Source organism: Salmo trutta, chromosome 29 (assembly GCF_901001165.1).
Source record: "Salmo trutta chromosome 29, fSalTru1.1, whole genome shotgun sequence".
Taxonomy (NCBI): Eukaryota; Metazoa; Chordata; class Actinopteri; order Salmoniformes; family Salmonidae; genus Salmo; species Salmo trutta.
In genome coordinates this window covers 34,025,573-34,048,592 of record NC_042985.1, presented here as the reverse complement: position 1 = coordinate 34,048,592, position 23,020 = coordinate 34,025,573, and the positions used below count along the sequence as shown (strand labels likewise).

The window sequence follows — 23,020 nt, the reverse complement described above, 5'->3', positions numbered from 1 at the left end:
GGAGAGAGAGTGAGATAGAGAGAGAGTTGAAGAGGGCAAGGGAGAAAGAGAGATAGAGAGTGTCTGCGTGTGTGTGTGTGTGTGTGTGCGCGCGTGCGCGCGTGTGTGCGCGTGTGTGTGTATGTGTGTGTGATATTCAACGTTGTTTAGCGTGAATACCCAAAATATTTCAGTTGATGTAGGTTTTATTGTAAATATAATTTCAATTGGCAATATTTGTAAGTTTTTGATGATGTGGAAGTTCTTCACATCACACATATGTAAATACTTATAAAGTTAACTAAATGCCATGAGCTACATTTCTCAGATTCAAAGTACTTGAGAACCAGAAGAAAAAGAAATGAAACTTCCTGCATTAAAATTCAGAAGAGAATTACTTCCGCAAAATACCCCCACCCTGTTGAAAAGTGCTATGTTTAATAGCCTCTATAAAGAAAATACATTTTTATCTCACTCTAGTTTTTATTCATTCCTAATTGGGGTGTGTGCATGGGGGGGGTTGTCTGTTATTATTTCTTAGATTAAAATAAACATAGCCCATTCCATGTTCAAACCCATCACACTACATTAGGATGATAAGGACTCTATGCTACTGTGAATAAATAAACAATTTTGTCTGTACTGTTGGAATTAAGTTGCTTCAAGCCTTAAGAATAAGCCACTTTTTTTCAAATGACTTAAAAAGCACATTTCACTCCGCAAATGAAGTTCAATTTTTTTGGACCTGCTTCATATGTATATCTTTAATTAGTGTCTTGTTTAGCTTAAACCAACTGATCATCACATAGTCGTGGCCTAATTAACGGGCGAGCTGCTTAGATGTGGTGTTCCACCCGGAGGAATGAGAAAGTTACCTTTAAAACGTCTCTAATCATTAGGAACAGCCTCTCTTAATCCTGCTAAACATACACTGTATCTGCTTTTGCTTATTTGGCTACGGTGGAATCGCTTTCCCTCCCATGTTAAAGGAGATGTTTCCATCACTCGTAATATGTTTGGCCCGTGCTCGTAGTCGTGACTCATTTTACACGGGGACACATGCTAGTCTGTATTGAGCATGTTCTTCACCACACCGTGTCTGTGTTCTATGTGCCAGTGTGAAGGACACAAGTCACAGCTCCGTCGTGGGAGTTGAGCATCTCCATATGATTGTTTCGTGTGAGTGTGTGAGTGTGTTTAGACAGGCCTCCTCTCTCCAGTAAAAACAGTGCGCAGAAAGTATCCTATAGACCCTCTGTGAGGGTGTTTTATTCTGCTTTTGAACAGGCAGTTTTGATCAGATCCACCCTCTCTCTCTCCAGTCTAAGTGGACTCCTTAGGGTCCAGTGTTGTGTCGAAGGGATGTCAAACTAAATGGCGTCTGACAGAGATCTAGTGCCAGCCATCAGCAAACTCATTTTGTGTAAGGACTTATCCTCTTTGGACACAATGGTCTCCCCCTTACGTGTCCTCCCCATATAAATAATGAAGAATACATTGGAATAAGTCCTGATAGTAAGGATAATGTGACTATGGGATTGAGCGTTATTCAGGGTATAGTAATGACTTTGTCTTACCTGAGGATGGGGAGGAAGGGTGTGGGCTGTCGTCTTGGACGCTGCCGGTCTGGGAGTGGCCTCCTCCGGCTCCGCTTTCCTCCGTCACGTTGGAGGATCCAGGGGTGGTGGACCTGCTGATGGACTGGGACTCTGGGTCGCTGGCCGAGCCACGCCGCTCATCCAGTCCTGTGGTGTTGTTCTGCTGCTGGATGGCTTCTTCTATGGGCCGCCGCTCCTTGTTGTGCACCCGAGAGTGGACCACCATCTGGTGATAGGTCCTGAAGACCCGGCCACAGTCGGGACACTCTGTGGGTTTCTCTTTCAGGCTAGTCAGGTGGTTGTACTCAAGGCCGTGGGCCAGGCCCAGGCCATGGCCGCCATGATGTGGCATGAAGTCACGGTGGCTGTCGAAACCCACTCCGTCGTCTTTCAGGGGCATCATGGCTCCACTGCCGGCCTTCGAGCCATGCAGAGCTTCGATGTGCTGCTTCTGCTTGGAGCCATCGTTGGAGCCCATCATAGGGTAGTCATGCTTCTCTTTAGTGAAGGCCATGCCGGCAGCATTGGTCATCTCCTCATGGTGCTGCTCATGGTGCTGCTCCTTGGGCATAAAGGCGCGGTCCATGGCCATGCCTCGTGCCATGATCTGCCAGGCCTGATAGCTATTCAGCGGGTCCATCTCTGCAACTTTGGCGGCCGCCTGGAGGCGTTCCATGCAGCTGGACTTCAGGGGGGGCACCAGGTTCAGGCAGCCCAGGAGAGAGCGCTTCTCCCCTTCACCAAGGCCATGGCCCATCCCTGCCATGGGGCCTAGCAGCTTCCCCAGCATCTCCTTCTCCTTCATGGCAATGCCGGCTTTGGCCAGCATCTGGTGTTGCTCACTCAGACCCTGTTTGTCTGGGGATAGGAAGCCGCCCTGCAGGCAGGAGATGTAGCGTGAGTAGAGGTTAGCATGGGCCTCATGGGCCATGCTGTTCATGGTGTTGACAGCGTTAATGTCCTCTGCTGGGGGCTTGCTCTTGATGGCCAGCTTATTGAGATGGACCTTCATGTGGTTCTTGAGAAACCAGGGCTCCTTGAAGCGACGACCACAGATCTGGCAGACGTGTTCAAATGAGTCCTTGTGTTTGCGCATGTGGCCCTTGAGGAACCAGGCTTGGCTGAAGACCTGGCCACACACCTCACAGCGGAACTCGTTGGCAGGCTTCTCAGAGCCGCCAGCTGCACCCTGTCCCGCAGCTGACTCGGCCGTGATATGGGCTTTTTCCACATGGCTGATCAGGTCCTCCTCCTGCGAGGCAGCAAACTCACACAAGGTGCACTTGTAGGGCTTGTGCAGGATGCGGATGTGACGATCCAGCTCCTCCCGCTTCTTAAACTTGCCCTTGCAGAAGGTGCAGCGGAATCCAGTGGGTGGGTTCAGGGCCTGGTCATCTTGGGCGCCGGCCGGCTTGGGGGAGGACGACGGCTGGGAGAGGGAGTCTGGAGTGCCCAGGCTGGTGGGGGTGAGGAGGCCACAAGCAGAGCCAGGCTGTTGCTGCTGCTGCTGGTTCTGAGGGCCAAGGTGTGGCTGGTGCTGCAGGGGCTGGGCTGGCTGAAGGAGGCTGCTGCTCCTGATCTGCTTGTCCCGCAGGATGGCCCTCTCCTCCAGCTCATGTAGAAGACGGTTCTCCTCACGGACACGGCCACGTCCCTTACCGAGGTTTCCCAGCTTGTGGGTGCGTAGGTGGATTTTGAGGTTGCCCTTCTGTGCTGCTCGATGGTCGCAGTAGGGGCACTTGAAAGGCTTCTCACCTGTATGTGTGCGCATGTGCAGCGACAAGATGCTGTTGAAGCGGAATCGCTTGCCGCACAACGGACAAGGGTACTTCCTGTTCTTGCGGGCATCGTCTTCAATGTCGTTCATCTGGGACATGATGCCCAGGTTCTGCCCATTGAGAAACTGCTGCAGGTCCACACGCCCATTCAGGTTGGCCAGAGCACTTGCATCTATGTCCCGGTTGAGCTGGTTGGCGAGCAGTGCCATCTGACTGCTGATTGGTTGACTGGCCAGGGCAGCGTGGCTCTTCTCATCCAATGGGGTGGCAGCTTTCTCCTCAGGGATCTGCTGTCGGCTCTGTAGGTCGGGAAAGGCGTGGCCCAGCTGGGCCGTCAGCTGGTGGAGCTTCTGACTGATGGGGTATCGGCCATTTAGCACTGTGTTGCTCAGATGGTCTCTGTCAGCGTCCGATACTGCTGAAGACACACCAAGGCACAAACTAGAGTCCTCCATCCTGTAAGAGAGAAGAATATCACAACGGTCAACCACAGTCAATCAACCTGATAAGCAATGCATTAAAAAAGAGCTATGGCTCATCCAAAAACCGGAAAAGAACGAGAAGTATTAGAGTAAATTGTCAGTGCATGATGAATGGAAATAGAGATGTCATTTAGCAGAGTGTCTTACAGGAGGAATTAGGGTGAAGTGCCTTGCTCAATGGCACAAAAACAGATTTTCACCTATTCGGCTCTTAACCACTAGGCTACCTGCCGCCCATATAAATGTCATTTTCTTCTTTTGATTTTCAGTACAGCTTATGTTCTCACACTTGTGGTTGGAAGACTGTAACCCTCAGAACTTTCTCAAACTGTAACACAGTTTTGGATGCAATAATTACACAGTAAACACGGCGGGCGCTGCCTAATTATGCTACTTGGGCCCATCCTATCAGAATTCCTCCAATTACACGCCTTAATGAAACGGAGCAATGCCATTGTCATGAAGCTACCGCAATGCTACAATTATGATATTAACAATAGCACTTAAAACCAAGGGGTTACTTCAGTAAACACACGCTCTTATCTCCCTACTGCGACACTTGTCTAGTCGTAATTCTCCATTAAAGAGGCACATTACATTTGATGTGAATCACTTTTCTCTTGCCTTCTCTTCCCCTCCTCTCATGGCTTCCAACGAGGAAAACAACAGTTGGTGTTATTGAATGGGTTCCCAATGTATCAGAGGCCTCCCAGCCATTAAGAATGGTTTCAACGGCCCAGAGCATACACCGTCAAGCTGAAGGGAATACACAAGCAGAGTCTGTTTTTGTCTTCTTGCTTGCCGGTTGTTTGTGATGCCCTGCCCTCTCTTAAGAAGGATAATGGCGTGTTTTTCCCTTGCAACAGGTGGGGTCAAGCTTCAGAAACAATAAAGTGAGTTCTGCCTTGGTCAACAAAATACTGTATAATATCTCATTAAGCTGATTAGTATGCTGCCTAGTAACAGTGGCAGCGTGCTATAACACACGATTATAATCATTTAAAAAAAAAAATCCTTTCAGGGACTTAGCACTAGCATAACATGAGTTATCTTTTAGCGGAGTGAGATCAGTTTATGTCCAGACGCCTGTGGATTCAGGGACACCCCCAACCGAAACACACACAGACACATGCACCTGCACACGCACGCACGCACACACCCGCTCACACTTCACAGGGCTCCAAGACAACTCGCTCTCGCTTTTAAGATCTCTCTCTCTCTCTAGCTTATGCCTATCTTGGCTTCTAACTGGTGCTAACCCAGACACCCACCAACTGACAAGGCTAGACAGAACAACTGAAATAAAATAAAAAAACGTTGAATCAAACCGTTACACATGTAAAGTACACACATGATAGAGAGGATGTGGGAGTGAAGCATATTGCTGACGCACCCTGGAAGACCCTGGAAGGCTTAGGCCTGGCTGTTCTTTAGCCGACCGTTCTTCCAACACTGTTGCTTGTTGTCGACTCTTATCTCTAAAATATGAATACGATCTGTGGGCTGCTTATGAATACTTTCTTCTTCTCTAGAACGTGACTGCAATCATTGTCTAGTAATAAAGGAGAAGGCCATCAAATGAACCATTGAAGGATATAATGGCTATATTATGTAGACTATGTGATGACTGGGCATGCCTCATGTATGCAGAGCCTGCTTACATTGACGAGGTCAAGCACGACTGTATGAGCTTATTATCATGTAACTGAGACACAAATATACTATCCCACACTACTGCAAATACCATTCAGAAAACATCTTTGTAATACTGCAATAATATTACACTGATATGAGTATATTTTCTAAATACAATGTTGGGAGAATACACAGGTTGATAAAACCAGTTTCTGGACAACTTTCTCATCCTGATCTCTAAGGAAGGATTGTCCATTGCCAGACAAAATGAAGTGACTCTTAAATGTGCCACCCACAATCCTTTGTAAACTCGGCCAATATCAGACGGAACCCTTTTTGAAAGTGCCCTGCATACACGCTGCCTTTTGCCATAGACATCTATGATTCAAACAAGACTGATGAGCTGTTGCTCATTTATAGAGATAGCAGCTTGCCCTTTTCTTCAATTTGATTTCCGGCTTTATCTTTAACATATAACAAAGGCAGATAGACAATGGAATAATGTGAAATGAACTGACAAATCCAGTTTTTTTTTTTTTTACGTATCCTTGCTGACAAGCGTATGCAAATGAACTCCATTAATATGCCTCCCTTGCTCCCAAGTCATTTTATATTTTTTTCTTGATTAAAAAGGACATTTCTTATGTGACACCCCCCCCCCATCCTATCAACACGCATGCGACACACACAAACACAGACACACATTCACGCACGCACGCGCACACACACATACATTGCTTTTGACAACAATTTAATATCAGAGTGCCCTCTATAAGTAAGAATGCAGGTGGCTCTTAGAACACCGACACAGTGAGTGTTCCGTGTATTCATGACAGTCTTATTTCACTCATATGGAACTCTGTTTCTGAAAACAACAAATCGTTGATCTACACACTTAGAGGAAGTTGTTCCAGTTGGTACACAGTGAGTACCAGTAATCCAACGTTTCATTCTCTTGTACACAAGTACGCAATTCAAGTCTGTGTGGTTCGCATTATAAACATCACAGGGTCACAAGTCGTAACTTCTTACCGTCATAGTTAGCGTTACAAGTAGCTCCCGAGTAACTGTACACCTGTATGTTTGACCTTGACATGTCTGCCATCCAAACAGCACACTGTAGCAATGTCTGCGCTCGCTCTAACCTGAAACAGATCTAACGTTTGTCTGGTGTCTACAACAATGCTCTTTCTTTAACGATAAGGCTCAAATGACGCCTGCAAAGCCACCAGACTTCCTTTTGCACTTTCTCACAGAGGTGCAGTAGTGCTCTACTTTACAGTTTGTGGTTAATATTTACCGTTTTTAGTAAAGCGGCACAAAACCAGATTTCTCTTCTTTTTTTTCTGAGCAAATTGCTCTGCAACCTACAGCTTAATTACGGCCGGTATCTTTAACACAATGGAAGTGTATTTCTGTCCGAATATATTTGTGCTCAGTGCGTGTCATTATCTAAGCAACAAGCATCGCAAATGTATGAGGGCAAATGTGCTCTGATCCTGTAAAGTACATGCAAAGTTGAACGAAACAGAAAACACTTGCTCAGTGAGTATTACAAATGATGTACACTGAACACCACAGACATTTGCATATTCTAAGGCAAAAAACACATACCGTAAGTAGAGTATGCCTAAACATGCTCTTGTGAAGGGTTTGGATTTCATAAAAGACAGTGTGGAAGTATTGATTGAACCCCAAATCTAAGTTTTTTTGAAACTCTAATGTTAGTAAACAACGTAATACAAAAAAAACACTGTATAGCCTCAAAACATGTTTAAAACTATCATTTTGATATCATGGATGTTCGGTCCTTGCATCCATAGCTCTGTGTATGAATTTGAAAGTGGTTACATTTCTCCAGGTCCATCCCTCAGCCTTTTGATTCGCCACTTTGATTATTGTTTTAACTAGGTTTATAAGGAGAAATTATGAATGGAAAAGCCATTAGTAAGGCAATACTTTGTTATTTTGGCATGTATTGACAAGAATCCATTAACTAATTACAATGCAATACCTCATTAAGTTATAATGAAGGTCATTGCTTTTAAATAATCAATCATTATTCACAAAGTAACGGAATTCCATCATATTTGCACCAAATCATTAATGAATTTAGAGGGGGGAAACAATCCGATGGAAAATGTGTGCGTTTGCCATATGTTACATATTCTGAGGAATGCATATTTACAAAATATTGAAGGAAAGCAGATACCAACACAAGTTGAGAAATCTTGGCTCATTTTAAGCATGGCAGTAAATTGAAACCAATATGACTTTTTCCTCATGCGTGTTTAGTCTATTGCAGGTGGTCTTCGGAACTCTTCTCATTAACCCAATAGAAAAGTGAGTTGTTTTTCTTCCTCCCCATGCTCTTTGACTGAACTGGATTATTACATGCTGTAATGAGGCGAAAACAGAACGGTTCCCAGCACAACAAGTGAAATAAAGTAAGATAAACCCAGTCCGTTTCTTCCAACATACCTAGACCGCACACAACAACTACGCTAACGTAGGAGTTAAGAACCAAGACTCGAGCTTCACAACATAGCACGAATGAAGCAACCCAATATATCAAAACAAAAATTCTATACAAGAACATGAACGCTATACAACAGTGACAAATATGAATCGACCTAGCTGGGCCTTTCCTTTCTGCTCTGTAGTCCCACACAATATGTCATTGAGGTCTCTTAAGAGGGCTTGTCAACAGGTAGTTCGGCTTTCAGCTCATCTCCACAGATCACTATGAGGCCCCCGCTGAAAGAAGAAAATAGAAAGAAAAGAGAGAAAGAAAAAGGCCTGTCTTTTTATCCCTGCGTCTGACAGGCTTTCGGGATGCCAAGGAGGAAGATCAACGGGAGACAAGCGAATTCCCACAGTTCATTGTCCTGGTCAGCCACATCATCAACCGGAGCCGGGCCAAAAGCTCAAAGCTTCCTTTTATGCTAACCATTCCTGGTATTATTTTGATGACCAGCAGATGTGTGTGTGTGTGTGTGTGTGTGTGTGTGTGTGTGTGTGTGTGTGTGTGTGTGTGCGTGCGTGTGTGCCTTTTTCATGTATATATCTTGCAATAGTGGTCACAGCGGTGTGGAGAGACTCCTGCCAGTTGATTTTATGCATTGTGACGAGTGGGGGGATTAATTGGCTCGAACATTTGTTAACCAGGCTGTGTTTCACAATAAGAAGGGAGATGGATGAGATAGATGACAGAGGACAAACAAGCGCACAAAAAGGGATGGAAAAAGGGAATGATTTTAGATAATGGGGAAAGAATTTCTAACATGTAAATGATTGTCCGTATTCTGTCATGTGCCGTTTTCCCCTCCTACCCTCTCCCTCGTGACACAACCCTCTGTAGGGAAAACAGGGCCGCGTCCACATGGCAGGCTACAGTAGTCACGGTTGAATCGCTGATCACGCATGGTTACTCTACAGCAGAGAAAGGCCACCGAACAATGACCACAGTGTAGCTGTCCGTGTAGGGTCGATCATGGCTTACATTATTCCCCTGGGCTGCCTGCCTGCATCTGAACACTACATACTGGAAAATGAATACAATGACACATCGCTAGCAAGGCATCACTGACACTGTTTCTTAAAAAGGCAGACATGCTAACAGTACAATCAACCCAGCGATTGTTTTCACTCTACAGTGGGAAATGAGAAGGGCAGCCCGGTAGTGCTGAGTGAGTCACCCATCATCACACTCTCACAGGCATTAGAACGGCTATAATGTTGGCAAAAGAAAGCCATATCTGCCTAGCGCCAGTTGACAAAGTCAACCGGGCCACCTTTTCTTCCCTTTCAGGATGTTTCTTTTTTTCTTTCGAAACTCTAAATGTCAATATTACCTGAAATACAGTAAGTGAATATCAGAAATAATTGCCGTTTTCTCCTCCTCATGCTGGTTCTTGTTCATAGGAAGTTTTGCATAATGGCTGAACAGGGGCTGTTGTTGTGACAGGTGCTGAAATCAAACTGGGAGGCGACGGAGACAAGGTTCAATTTAGTTTGTGAATCCTTTAATTGTTGCATAGCTAATTAAACAAAAAAAAGATCCCTCACACTCCTGACTATTTTCCGTCGCTTGTATGCATACGTGGGGAGGTAAATTGTGCCTTGAAGCCAAGTGACGCTGCCTTTGTGCAGGGAAGGGAGGACAGGGTGTTGGGTGCTACTTCAACGTACTTACCATCTCCTCACAACTTACCATCTCCTCACAACTTACCATCTCCTCACAACTTACCATCTCCTCACAACTTACCATCTCCTCACAACTTACCATCTCCTCACAACTTACCATCTCCTCACAACTTACCATCTCCTCACAACTGTAGTTTGGAGTTTTCACAAAACAAATGTATGGCTAATTAGAGATACTCATTATGGAAAGCAAGTCAAGTAATTATTTTACATCGTGCCGCCCGTTCATTGAACGATTCTTCAATGTCTTTGAAAATATCTATTTTTCTCTCCCTTTTTCTCTGTGAGAAGATAAGGTGGAGACTACAGACAGGTAGGGGAGCCATATGCTCTTGAATGAAAAAGCACTTCTGTCCAGGCAAATGGGCTTTTTAAATATTGAACCACTGCATGTCTTTTTAATATGACAATGTTAAATCTCCTTTATTCCATCACTTTGATAAACTCGCTCAAGCTCATCTGGAGAGACTTCATGTGAAGGAAACTTCCAATTCTTGCAGGCACTCTGTCAAGGCAGGGCGTTATGCAACTGTACTCGGTATGTCCATAGAGCAGTTTTTTAAAAGCAGCACACATCCTGTTTAAGAAAGCAACTAATCTTATCAAAGCCATCAGGAAGTGAGACTTGACTGCAAATGCTCTCGATTCTTTGCATACGTTACAATATCTGTATTTTCTTTGCAGCTATTGTTTGCAGCTGCGAGTAGCTGTGAGAATAATTCATCATTTTCTCTCTCCCTCTCGTGTGACCCAAAGTCAGATCCTGTCTTAATGTGGTTTAATAAGAAAGTAAAGAAAGACAGAGAGGAAGAGAGGGAGATTCAGAGAGCAGGGCACATTATCTGCATTAAAGTGTATTTATTATAGACTAATTGTGGCAGAGGAAGTGCGTTAGGAGGGTGTGCTCTCAGGGGGGAGGGTGGGGAGCCTTCGGGACATCAGGGAACATGTTTATTTATCTCACTTTATCTGAAACAGTGGGGCTACTTCTCTTAGGATCAGAGGAAAAAGTGAGAGAGGAAGGGAGGGAGAGGGAAAGAGGGGGAAGAGAGAGCGTGTGTAACCATTTTTGCGGGCCAGACAGAAGTGTTTGCCTACATGCCAACGCTTCACTAAGACAAGACTCTGATTAGCGGAATAAGGCAAAGGTGGTCAAACTTCAAAACAGGCCTCTCTCTGAACTCCACTACAAAACCCTCTCCTCGTCCTGTTCTCCTCTGTGGAACACCCATCCCAGAACAGCAGCTTCCTTTTGGTGAGGTTGCTAAAGATAATAGCTTTTACTGCAAAGCAAATTTAGAAGACACATTTCGACAGTAAATCTGAGAGGCTAAAGGACAGTATACATTACCAAAACTGTTTTATGTTTCATTCTACTGAGGTAACTAAGAGATGTGTGTATTGAAGGGCCAGTTTGGCCCAGGCCCTGGATTCCAAATGTCTCTCCACACTCCTCTCTCTCTGACCTGTCTGCATTTTTATCACTTCTCCCTGCCCTCTCTGACCTTCAACATGATCACTGATTCACCATCTCTCACAACCAGCGGCTACAACTCAGTTCAGCAGAGAACAAGTGTCTGTGTGTGAGTATTTGTGTGTGTATTTGTGTATGTATTTGTGTGTGTGCCTGTGTGTGTGTGTGCATGTGTGTGCATGTCTGTGTGTATGTGTGTGCACGTGTGTGTGTGCACGTGTGTGTGTGCACGTGTGTGTGTTCATGAAGGCGATGATGTTTAATGAAAAATGACCTCTCTGTATAGTGCATTCAGTGCTTCCCTCCCTGGAGATGTCTTGCTCTTGAAGCAACACAAGGCCTCTTCTTTAATTGTCCCGGTGTAGTGCCGTGTGGCTGGTGATAAGTGATATTACTCACATTCTCTGTTTTCCTGAACCCTCGTCATCGCTAACCCCCACCACTACCATGATGCTAATATGTTGTTTATGTTACCATGACTGCAGATTGTACATATTGTATTCAAGAGGCATCTCTGCATGAGCAATGCATCATGGGTCGTAACCTCTCTGTTTTACAGTGCCTTGCAAAAGTATTCTTCCCCCTTGGCGTTTTTCCTATTTTGTTGCAATTCAACCTGTAATTTAAATGTATTTTTATTTGGATTTGATGTAATGGATATACATGAAATAGTACAAATTGGTGAAGTGAAATTAAAAAAATTACTTGTTTTAAAAAATTTAAAAAAAATTTAAATGGAAAAGTGGTGCATGCATATGTATTCACCCCCTTTGCTATGAAGCCCCTAAATAAGATCTGGTGCAACAAATTACCTTCAGAAGTCACATAAGTAGTTAAATAAAGTCCACCTGTGTGCAATCTAACTGTCACATGATCTCAGTATATATACACCTGTTCTGAAAGGCCCCAGAGTCTGCAACAGCACTAAGCAAGGGGCACCACCAAGTAAGCGGCACCATGAAGACCAAGGAGCTCTCCAAACAGGTCAGGGACAAAGTTGTTGAGAAGTACAGATCAGGGTTGGGTTATAAAAAAATATCAGAAACTTTGAACATCCCATGGAGCACCATTAAATCCATTATTAAAAAATTGAAAGAATATGGCACCACAACAAACCTGCCAAGAGAGGGCCGCCCACCAAAACTCACGGACCAGGTAAGGAGGGCATTAATCAGAGAGGCAACAAAGAGACCAAAGATAAACCTGAAGGAGATGCAAAGCTCCACAGCGGAGATTGGAGTGTCTGTCCATAGGACCACTTTAAGCCGTACACTCCACAGAGCTGGGCTTTATGGAAGAGTGGCCAGAAAAAAGCCATTGCTTAAAGAAAAAAATAAGCAAACACGTTTGGTGTTTGCCAAAAGGCATGTGGGAGACTCCCCAAACATATTGAAGATGGTACTCTGGTCAGATGAGACTAAAATTGAGCTATTTTTGCCATCAAGGAAAATGCTATGTCGGCGCAAATCCAACACCTCCATCACCCTGAGAGCACCATCCCCACAGTAGAGCATGGTGGTGGCAGCATCATGCTGTGGAGTTGTTTTTCATCGGCAGGGACTGGGAAACTGGTCAGAATTGAAGGAATGATGGATGGCGCTAAATACAGGGAAATTATTGAGGGAAACCTGTTTAAGTCTTCCAGAGATTTGTGACTAGGACGGAGGTTCACCTTCCAGCAGGACAATGACCCTAAGCATACTGCTAAAGCAACACTTGAGTGGTTTAAGGGGAAACATTTCAATGTCTTGGAATGGCCTAGTCAAAGCCCAGACTTCAATCCAATTGAGAATCTGTGGTATGACTTAAAGATTGCTGTACGCCAGCGGAACCCATCCAACTTGAAGGAGCTGGAGCAGTTTTGCCTTGAAGAATGGGCAAAAATCCCAGTGGCTAGATGTGCCAAGCTTATAGAGACATACCCCAAGAGACTTGCAGCTGTAATTGCTGCAAAAGGTGGCTCTACAAAGTATTGACTTTGGGGGGGTGAATAGTTATGCATGCTCATGTTTTCAGTTTTTTTGTCGCATTTCTTATTTGTTTCACAATAAAAAATATTTTGTATCTTCAAAGTGGTAGGCATGTTGTGTAAATCAAATGATACAAGCTCCATTTTAATTCCAGGTTGTAAGGCAACAAAATTGGAAAAATGCCAAAGGGGGTGAATACTTTCGCAAGCCACTGCATTCTTATAGTGGTCACAACGTAGCAGCTACGAACTCTAGGGGTGCATTGTGCAATTTCAACACATTGAAAGACATCGTCAGATTTACAAATCAAAATGATCGTAAAAGCCATATAAAAGGGCATCCATGTTTTGGTGAAAGAATTTCAAATAAAAATCTAATTGTACTGCATTTCTTCCATGATGAGGCTAGAATGTATTTGTAGTGAAAAAGCATTTAAGGATGGCACTGTGACGTATAGCTTAGCCTAGAAAGTCACCAGCAACATGGGAGCACCTGCCATGTTCAGTATGCCTGCCTGCCACACCCCACCACCCCACCCTGTCCCCTCAGCCTTTAGATAATACCCATGTCCTACAGCTGTGATCTGTTGTCGGGAGCCGGTGACAGCAGAGCTCACAACACGGACGGTGCTCTGCTATCACCGTTAAACTGCCTGTCTGAGCCACTTGACGGAGCTCTGGAGAGGCCGCATCATCTTGATGCCCTGAAACCAGCCCCCATCTTCCACTCGGCAGCTCACCCCTCAACCCCACACACATACCCCTTCCCCTCTGCCCTCCGCCATCTCAGGGCCCCGACTCTTATTTATGTGCCCCACCTCCTCTACATCCCTCCTTCCTACCCTCCATCCTCTCCCTTTCTCCATCCCTCCCTCTCTCCCTCCCTCTCCATATTTTTTTTTTTGCTCCTGCATCTGATTAAGTTAACAATGTGCCATTATTTGCATGCTGATTTCGCCGGTCCCTCTCCTCAATTCTCTCACAAACACAGGGGCTGGATCACAGTAATGTGATAGCACAGCAGCCAGCCAACGCAATCTCCCGCAAAACCAGGTGTGCGCAATCCACATCCCTCTTAATTCCTGCCCCCATCAAATTGTTTTTCCCCCTGTTTTTTTCTCTCCATCCCTGTAGTGTTTATAAGGTTGTACTATAATCAAATCCGGAGCGAAAAAGCCTGTCTATTTTTATTAATTATAGACCGGCGCTGATGTAAATGTATTCCGAAAGCATCTTCAAAATAGGTTGGCATACAGTTTCCTATTCTTATCACATTTAAATGTCAACATGGTGCAAAGCCCTACAAATTAGTTCAGGCAGACTTCAACCCCCATTTAACATTTGAAGCTCCGCTCTGCAAGCTCAAAGTGTGATTTAACGCAGTTTACACATATAAGGAGCTAGTGGTTTGTCTTTCAAACTTCTCATTTCAATACAGACATTACTGCCAAGCCGCCTGAGAAAATGCTGGTGAGGGGGAGAAAAAAAGGGGGGGGGGGGGGAATTATATAAAGCAACAAGAAACAATGCATTAGCTTTCATGAATAATAGATCCTCCGTCAGTCCGTGCGAGATGTACGTTTTTAGCATCTCCGCATAAATCCTCGGCTGAAATGAATAAATCAAAATGGGGGACTTTTCTCGAACGTCGACCCAAAGATGTCGCTAGCAAACAACAATAATATAAAACACCCCCCTGTTTATATGCAAGCAGGACACAGTCCCCATAGAGGAACAGGAAACAATGCAGCGGAGATCTGCTGTTTAGGTTACTGGTTGGTGAGCATACCAAACAGAGTTCAGACATCTAACACACTGGACCTATTGATACAACCTACATAAGGAAACACGTACCACCACGAAAGTCTCCGCCACAAAACAATCACATTCTTCTCAGAAATGCAATCTGAGATGGACATGTTCTATGGAAAATCAAATTTGATTTGGAGCGTGATGGGGATTAGCAAAATGCCATAGAATACACACAACAGCGGGCTACTTCCAATGAGATCCACTGGCCAGACATGGCCTTAATTGACTCAGCCTCACCATGGCAGACAGGGTAAAAGGCAGATGAAACGCCTCATACCCTGGGGAAGTGTCTCACATGTCAAGCTGTTTCACGTCCACTGAAACGTGGGCTAAACTACAGGCCCGTTGGCCACCCTAGGTCCAGTCAGCCCTGAAGGAGACCTTGCTTTGTGGGGGGTAGGATCGAGGATGTGCCCCATACGCTCCATTACACCTCGACCCCACTGGCCATATCTAAGGCATTCACTGACGGCATCAACACCCAGCACAAGCACTTCATGCAGGTGATACGGACCAAGGTCCTCAAACCCAGCCACAGTGTTTTCTGTGCACAACCTCAATCTAGTCTAGTCCATTCTGTGTCTTTTGACCAATAGCATCCAATGTCCCCCAGCTCGCACTTGCCTCAGCTCTACCAAAACCTGTCATTATGATGTGACCGTCCCCCAGTGACATTTCTATCTAAGTCTACCACTCAGATATGGCTACTTTACATAGGACACATTCCCTTGGAGACTGCTCCGTGCTCGGGGCTACTGTCTCACCACCTCATACTAGTGTCGTGGCACGGCCCTTTGAACGTCCTCCGCATTTTCTTTCTTTCTTCATACGGCTTATCACAAAGTGTTCTATGGGTGTGCCTACTACGAGCGAGCTGAAACGTCAAAGCGTTACATATCGTTTAATGCACAGAGCGGCCCTCGGGGGATTAATTGACTACGGTGTGAAGTGAGTTTGAGGCCGACGAAAGAGCAACACGAAGACGAATACGTTTCATTAACCGACAAACGGAGCCCAATTGCTCCCATCGAATTGGCGGGGAGTGAAGATTCCCCAAAAGTTAAAACACATTTGTCCACGGAGCAAGTGAGCTTCACGTGGCACCCATTCAAAATGGAAAAGGGTTTAGGCTTCCAAGTGTGTGAGAGTGAGTATGTCAGTGAGCGGGCGTGTCAGTGTCAGCCAGTGTGTGTAACAGAGAGCATATGTCACTTAGTAAAGCATTGTCTCAATGTATGCGCTTATGCTGCTTGTTAGTTCAGACCTGTTTAGATTACGAGGACGGTCTCCACGCCGTGCTCCCGTGCTCCCTGTTCAGTGTCTGTCTACACTAAGTAGTACAGTAGGATCCCTTCTGTTCTCTGTGCGTTAGCTGCTCCTCTTCCTCTATGCGCGTGATAGCCCGACTCTCCGAGCCAAACACGCGGCGTCGTTCTACGACTGCCTGGCGACTTCAAATATTCATCAAACAGAAAGAAAAGAGAGCCTCTTCTATCCCGCGGTAGTAATTTACCAATTATTTGGAGTACCTGCTGACAGGTACGTGTCACAGTCTGCTACATTCCCCCCGTCCCGCTCCTACCCGCCGCCCTGCCTTTCCCCTGCTGCGGAGAGAGACGCGGCGCTTCAGGCACACGGCGAGACGAGACGAAGAGGAGGAGGAGGAGAGTTTGACTGCAACTCCGATGCTTTGATTTGGGAAACGGTTAAGAGCGACGGAAGGTCGAAACTTGACGTGCTCCAAACACGCAGCCCCAGTCACTCTCAGGGCGGTTTGACTACTTTCTAAAGGAGTCCAGGAAGACAAGGCCTCTCTTTCCGAAACTCAACCAGCAGGAAGAAAAAAAAAACAACAAACACGACGAATACAAAACACACAATAAATGGCTCATTAAAGAGAGTAGACGACTACACAAACAAAGCAGCCTTCACTGGCTGTCACCAACGTTCTCTGTGATGAGGAGCACAGTGGCGATGCTAGAAGAAACTCTCGGAAACAGTCGCAAACCACTGCCAAAGTCACTGTGACGGATCTCTTTGCCTGCCTGCATTATGTCTCTATTTGTCTTGGTGACACATCTAATGTGGATGATAGGCATTGTGAGAATTACGACTCTGTAGCTCGGTCTCAGTGAAACAGACCATCTCTTTCCTTCAGTAGAGGACCCCAGAGCTGAAGGGGATGTAATTCAATTAGGGCGTGTGTGTGTGTGTATAAAGATGCGCTCCCTAAGTATTATGGGAGTTTGGAGGAGCTGGGGGTCCACCCGGAGCCATCAATCGGTGTGGATGTTCAGGCCACCGTGGGCCAGTCGGCCGGGCAGGCGGGCCACTGGAGAGGGACGAGAGGAGAGCGTTGCCTCTCTATCTCACACTGTGCCCTGAATAAATGAACATCTCTCCAGTGTGTGTCGCGTCGAGGAGGTACTTCAAAAGAAAAAACTGCCATCGCTCACTCACTGAACGAACGTAAAGACCTTCTCCTCTGCCTTTTGTTAAGAAATCAAACTGTACACAACTGGATGGCACTGAACAGGCGAGTGAGAGTGCATGGGCGTAAATCATTTGTTTTTCAAGTTAATTCTAATTGTCAGCAAAAAATAGCAACAAATATATATTTAGGATCCATATCCTATATCAAGTAATGCAAAGCGGACGTCATTTAATTGCTGTATTCTCATTGGAGGAGAAACGCTATAATACAAGCTCCCAAGTGGTGCAGCGGTTTTAGGCACTGCACGTCAGGGCTAGAGGCGTCACTACAGACACCCTGGATCCAATCCAGGCTGTATCACAACTAGCCGTGATTGGAAGTCCAATAGGACGGCGCACAATTGGCCCTGCGTCGTCCGGGTTTGGACGGCGTAGGCCGCCATTGTAAATAAGAATTTGTTCTTAACTGACTTGCCTAGTTAACTAAAGGTTCAATCAAATGAAAAAAAACAAATATAGTCTAAGGCCAAACAAACCCAGACATCCTGTGTGATTATACAGTCAGGACAATAGAGGAGTGTCACTAACTGCTTAAGTCAAGTACAGTAAATGTGCTATAGTGCTGTCTGTATGATGACATGATTCCCCCCGAACAGATTGTGAGCGGTTGCATCACGCACCAGCCAGGGACAATCAGAATATTGCACGTCGCAGTCTTTCCCTCAGGTAGGGCAGGTTCATTGTAAATCTGGGGCAGAGGACTTTTCCACGCCATCTTCCGTGTTTACTCACACTCATTGTGGCTGGAACCACTTTATGACACTAATCCCATAGACTGTCATTGACCCGGCCCGTGAACATCTCTTCCACACAATCCAGTTCTAATTCAAAAAGCCCTGCACCATATCTAAACCTCTCTCTGCAACCGCAGCGCATGTTGTCTGGTGTCTGCATGGTGACAAGGATCCTTAAGAAGCTTAGGTGCATGCATGTACAGTGTGTGTGTGCGTGCGTGTGTGTGTGTGGGTTTCAGTTGAGACCCTCTCATAAATAGTTAACAGAACGGGGGAGATTGTTAATGGTTGGAACGACGCAGAGGACGGAATTAACCACCTTTACTCGTCTTTAATTACTACGAAGTCCACCTCTGTACCACCGATCTATAAATGCATAGTGAATCCCAAGTGGCACTGAAGTTACTCAGTCCAACATGTCACAGAGATATACCTCAGCAACAAAAAAAAAGAAATCCTGGCCCAAAATGTGAACGATAACACAGAAATTGGGACAAACCGTACGTCCTTCTGTGTATTTTGGGATCCCACTAATTCATTTGGATAATACTACAAAAAAATGATATCTTAAAAAAAAGAAGAAATGATGAGAAAAAAAACTGAATTTGAAGAGAGAGAAAGAGAGAGAAGTCCTAGGGGGATATGTGATGAATCCAGGTCTTAGGGGTGTCCCAGCGAGTAAAATAAGGTTGAACCTCAATAGGATCAACATTCAGGGCAAAACTGCAATAAAAGTAGAAATCTGACAGAGAAAATTATCTGCAATTAGGACAAACAGCACTAAAAGCAAGTTCAAAGATAATTGTTTTCAGAGGGGTGTGTGACTGACTCTGATGAATCCCAGGGCGGCCAGTTTGTGTGGTGGAGAGAGAGACAGAGAGAAAGAGAGCGAGAAAGACAGAAAGACATAGATAGAGACTAGTGTGTGAGCGAGAGAGAAAGAGAGAGAGAGGGAGAGACTAGAGACAAGCAAATTAAAGAGAGATAGGAGAGTAGAAAGAGAGCCAAAGTGAGATGGGGGTTAAGGGAAAGTCGCTGAAGGTGAAATCTTCCATTGGTATTTGAGGAAAAGGGAAACGAACAAAGACACACTGCCGAACAAGCCCCGATCCATCATAAGACCATGCCATAAAAAAACAAACAAGTGTCCCCAACACACTTATCCCCTCACACATCTTTCCACAAAGAGGCTTATTGTTGTTGCCTTTCACAACACATTGGCCTTTGATGGATTCTGCCCACTAAAGAAAAGGGCCAGAATGAAAGACAGGGGTGTATGAAGAAGAAAACAAAAATGCTTAAACAAGGATATGAATTAAATGAAAAGAAGTTGTGAGATGACCCAGGACCCAGGACTGAAGAGTGTCCCTGAGTTGTGCCTGAGGCCTGAGCACTAAGCCAAAGCCTTCACACAAAGACTATAGAATTCGTTTTTTTCATTAGAGAAATGAATAAATGTTGATCATAATGTCTATTCTATCATTATTTACCTATCTACTTAATATGCACAGTACAGAGAACTACTTGGAAAACCACTGTAAATATCCTAGGAGAAACCGTCTAGAGTTGGTAGTTCTTAGTACTTCTCTTTGGACTGCTATGGTAAAGTATTTTTTGATATATTTTTTTTACAACTTGACAAGCCAATCCCTGAACCTCACCGATTCTTACAGCGAATGTCAACTGAAAAAGCCCTACTTGCATAAGCACCTGGTAGATCATGGCACCAAATATCTGTCTTTTTTTCTAGCCTGCACAGTGAAGTCACTCTTGGCATGTCTCAAAACATAACATAATTGTGTTTTAGCGGACAGAGACGGGGGACTAAAAATACACACAATGGCATAGAGATGAGCAAACACAGAAAAAAGAGAAAGAAAGCGTTTGTCCTTCAGCACAGTGTTTTCTCTGTACTTTCCCACAGCATGCCAATAACTGTGGAATAAACGGATATGTGAATTAAACCCCATTGTTTTAAAGATCTGCTGCTATATTTAGTCGCTTTCGCTTCATGCAATAGAATTTTGCCAATGTTTTGTATATGTGTACTTGGACTGCATATCTCACGTTATGTGAGCAAGTGTAAGTGTGTGTGCATGTGTAAAAAACAACAGTTCAACCATGCGATTTTTGCAATTAGAAAAGACACAAAAATAATTATTCTGCAGCACACTCAGGCGACATATCCTGAATCGACGATGCACGGATCACGTGTTTAATAAAAAGGTTAATCAGTTGTTAATCAGAGGATTAATAACTTGTTATTTTCTTTACAAAACCATTAATATTATGCCATAAATATTTAATGTTGATGGGTCATTTTTTGGGGGAGTAGGGGCGCGGGCTAGAGTGAGCAATACACAGGCTAATGTGCATTAATCATGCCTTGGTGAAGACAAATACATTCATTCATGTTTATTAATACAACCTTGGAGAAAACAATACTCTTTACATTATGAAAAAAGTTATTCATAAAGTATTTATCAACAATGCCACAAAAGGACAGAGATCAGGGACTGGAGACCGGAGACAGCGGTCCAAAGTCAAAAATGCTGGGGGCAAAAGTTCATTAACATTTAAGATAAATGCATAAATGGCTTAAGGAAGGGGGGGGTTGATGCTGATTCACATTGTAGGGGCTGTGTCGGGAGGGGTGGCGGGGGGGTGAGAGTCTGTTTTGGGGGGAGGGGGGTTAAACAGAGATTTTCTGTCCCTTTCTTAACAAATTACCCTGCCGGTTTTGCTAATCAAAGCAAAACAAATATTGCTTTTCGTTCGCTCCATTTGCTGAATGAACATATGACATTCCCAAAATGCTCATTCCCAGCTCAAATGTAATTAAATTGTGCCTTTAGTGAAAACATGCAGTGGTACTCCAATTAGTTCTGTTTTTGTCATCGGGAGAGAAAAAATGGAATCGGGCATGCCCAAGGCACCGTCGTGTCCCGGAATGATACAATGCCTCGGCGGTATGAAGTGGGTGTGTATTTGAGATGGTGTCTGGGTACGTTGGGGTGATAGGGGTGCAGAGTGTTTATGAGTTGGATGAGTTTTCGGGGGGGGGGGGATGTTGCCGTGTTGTTGTGAGGTGAATACACAGGCAACGTGTTCGCCGGACGGTGGATGTGTCCATTTGAGACGGTGGGTGTAGTAGGATCTCTCTCTTTCTCTGGTCTTCTTCACATTCTTGTTCTTCTGTCTCTCTCTAGACATAGATATCTCTGTGAAGTACGTGGGAAGCAAACTATTGAACTGGCGAACTAAGTAATTGCTTATTTTCATTTAACTCTAAATTGCGTTTTTCTTTTATTGAGGGACTGCACGGATTGCCCTGCAAAATGTCAACCATCTACTTTATCGATGAATCTATAAATTCATTTAGCGATTAGTCTACCTGGTATGCGTTTTATCCATGTCTGAACACCTTTATTGGCAATCAATGGAATGCAAAGAATGTCGGAACTAAGTAACTTGCAGGCCTGAGGACATATACAAAATCGGATATTTGTCAATGGCCACGCTTCATGTCCTGTTGCTGGACTTCTAGATACAGAGAAAATGTATAATACCCACTGGCAGATCACAGTGTAAAATGCAATGCAGAGCAGTGTGTCCGCGTGGCTGTGAGCTTTGTGTCTTTGTGTGTCTGTGTCTGTGTGCCTATATTATCCCTAATATCTTTCCCTCATCTCCGTAAAACAGAGGAGAGAAGGGGGGAGAGAGAGAGAGAGAGAGAGAGAGAGAGAGAGAGAGAGAGAGAGAAGGCAAAGAGGGCAAGCAAGGGAGAGATTGAAGATGAAAAGAGAGAGGGAGATCCATTTTGTGTTCCGTTAAACACTGATTTCATCATCTGGGTAAAACACATAACTTAAAACTGAAATCAAATATTAAAAATGACAGGCCTTATAAGTGCGGTGAGTGATCCGGGGTCACGGAGGGAGGGAGGCGCGGGCGGCTTGTCAGCCACTATCTGTCAGAGTGAATTAGAAACAATCAGGGGGGACTGAAAGGGAAGGTGATTGTTATTAGGCAGCAGGGCTGTGAGCAAGCTCCCCAGATGTGGCCATGCATATAAAAGAACAGGAAGCCAGCAGTTTAATTCAGGAAGCGCTGGCGTTCACGGCCACACAAAGCAGGAAGGGGGGGGAAAGGCCCTTTGTCGCTAATAAGCTCAAAGTTACTTTGATAACAGGCAGGGTTAGGCGCCGGAATAAAAGCACTTTTCTTTTATTTTTCTATGGGATTTTTTTCACACACCACCCTCACCAGTCAGTCAATATCTAGGAAATATAATGGGAGTGGAGAAATCAGGGGTGAAATGTAGATAAGTCGACCTTAACACGCGAAGGGGAAGAGACGGCTGTGCCCATATATCAATTACCCATGCTATCATAGGAGGATGATGAAGGGCTCGAGTGTTGGGCTCCAGGCCCCCCCCCCCGCCCAGCCCCCTTCGGTCCCCTCTGTCGCCTGACAGTCTCCCCCTTCGGTCCCCTCTCCCCTGCGCCGGGTAGGGAGGAGGACGGACGTGCCTGCTTTTGACTCCAACGCCAGACCTGCTATCTGTCAAGGGCTCCCACTGCTCCTCTGAGACAGACCATCATGCCTACAGATTGTTGTCATGGACGACGGCAGGGGGCTGGGAGGGAGGGGTAGATATGTACAATATGTTTTCAAAGGGAGCAGGGCTTGATTGGAATGATAAGGAGAGACGCTAATCTGCTAGGATACGGCCTCAAAGGCACATTGGCTCTGACACTTAAACCCTCGCGCCACAGGGAAACAGCTCCCTGGTAAACCCCTATAGACCCAGGGAGGGCAACTCTCTGCACACGTCGCACTGTCGTACTCCAGTAAGAA

General features: G+C 45.1%; 1 protein-coding gene across 5 annotated transcripts in view; it reads right to left on the bottom strand.

Moving 5' to 3' along the window:
• The window catches only part of znf536 (zinc finger protein 536), a 183,489-nt gene that overhangs the window by 97,650 nt on the left and 62,819 nt on the right, over positions 1-23,020 (bottom strand). For all 5 annotated transcript variants that reach the window (XM_029721873.1, XM_029721877.1, XM_029721874.1 and 2 more), the window contains one exon: positions 1,557-3,811. In XM_029721873.1, coding sequence (XP_029577733.1) covers positions 1,557-3,810 — 2,254 coding nt within the window. In that variant the 5' untranslated portion in view covers position 3,811. The remainder of the gene's footprint in view (positions 1-1,556; positions 3,812-23,020) is intronic.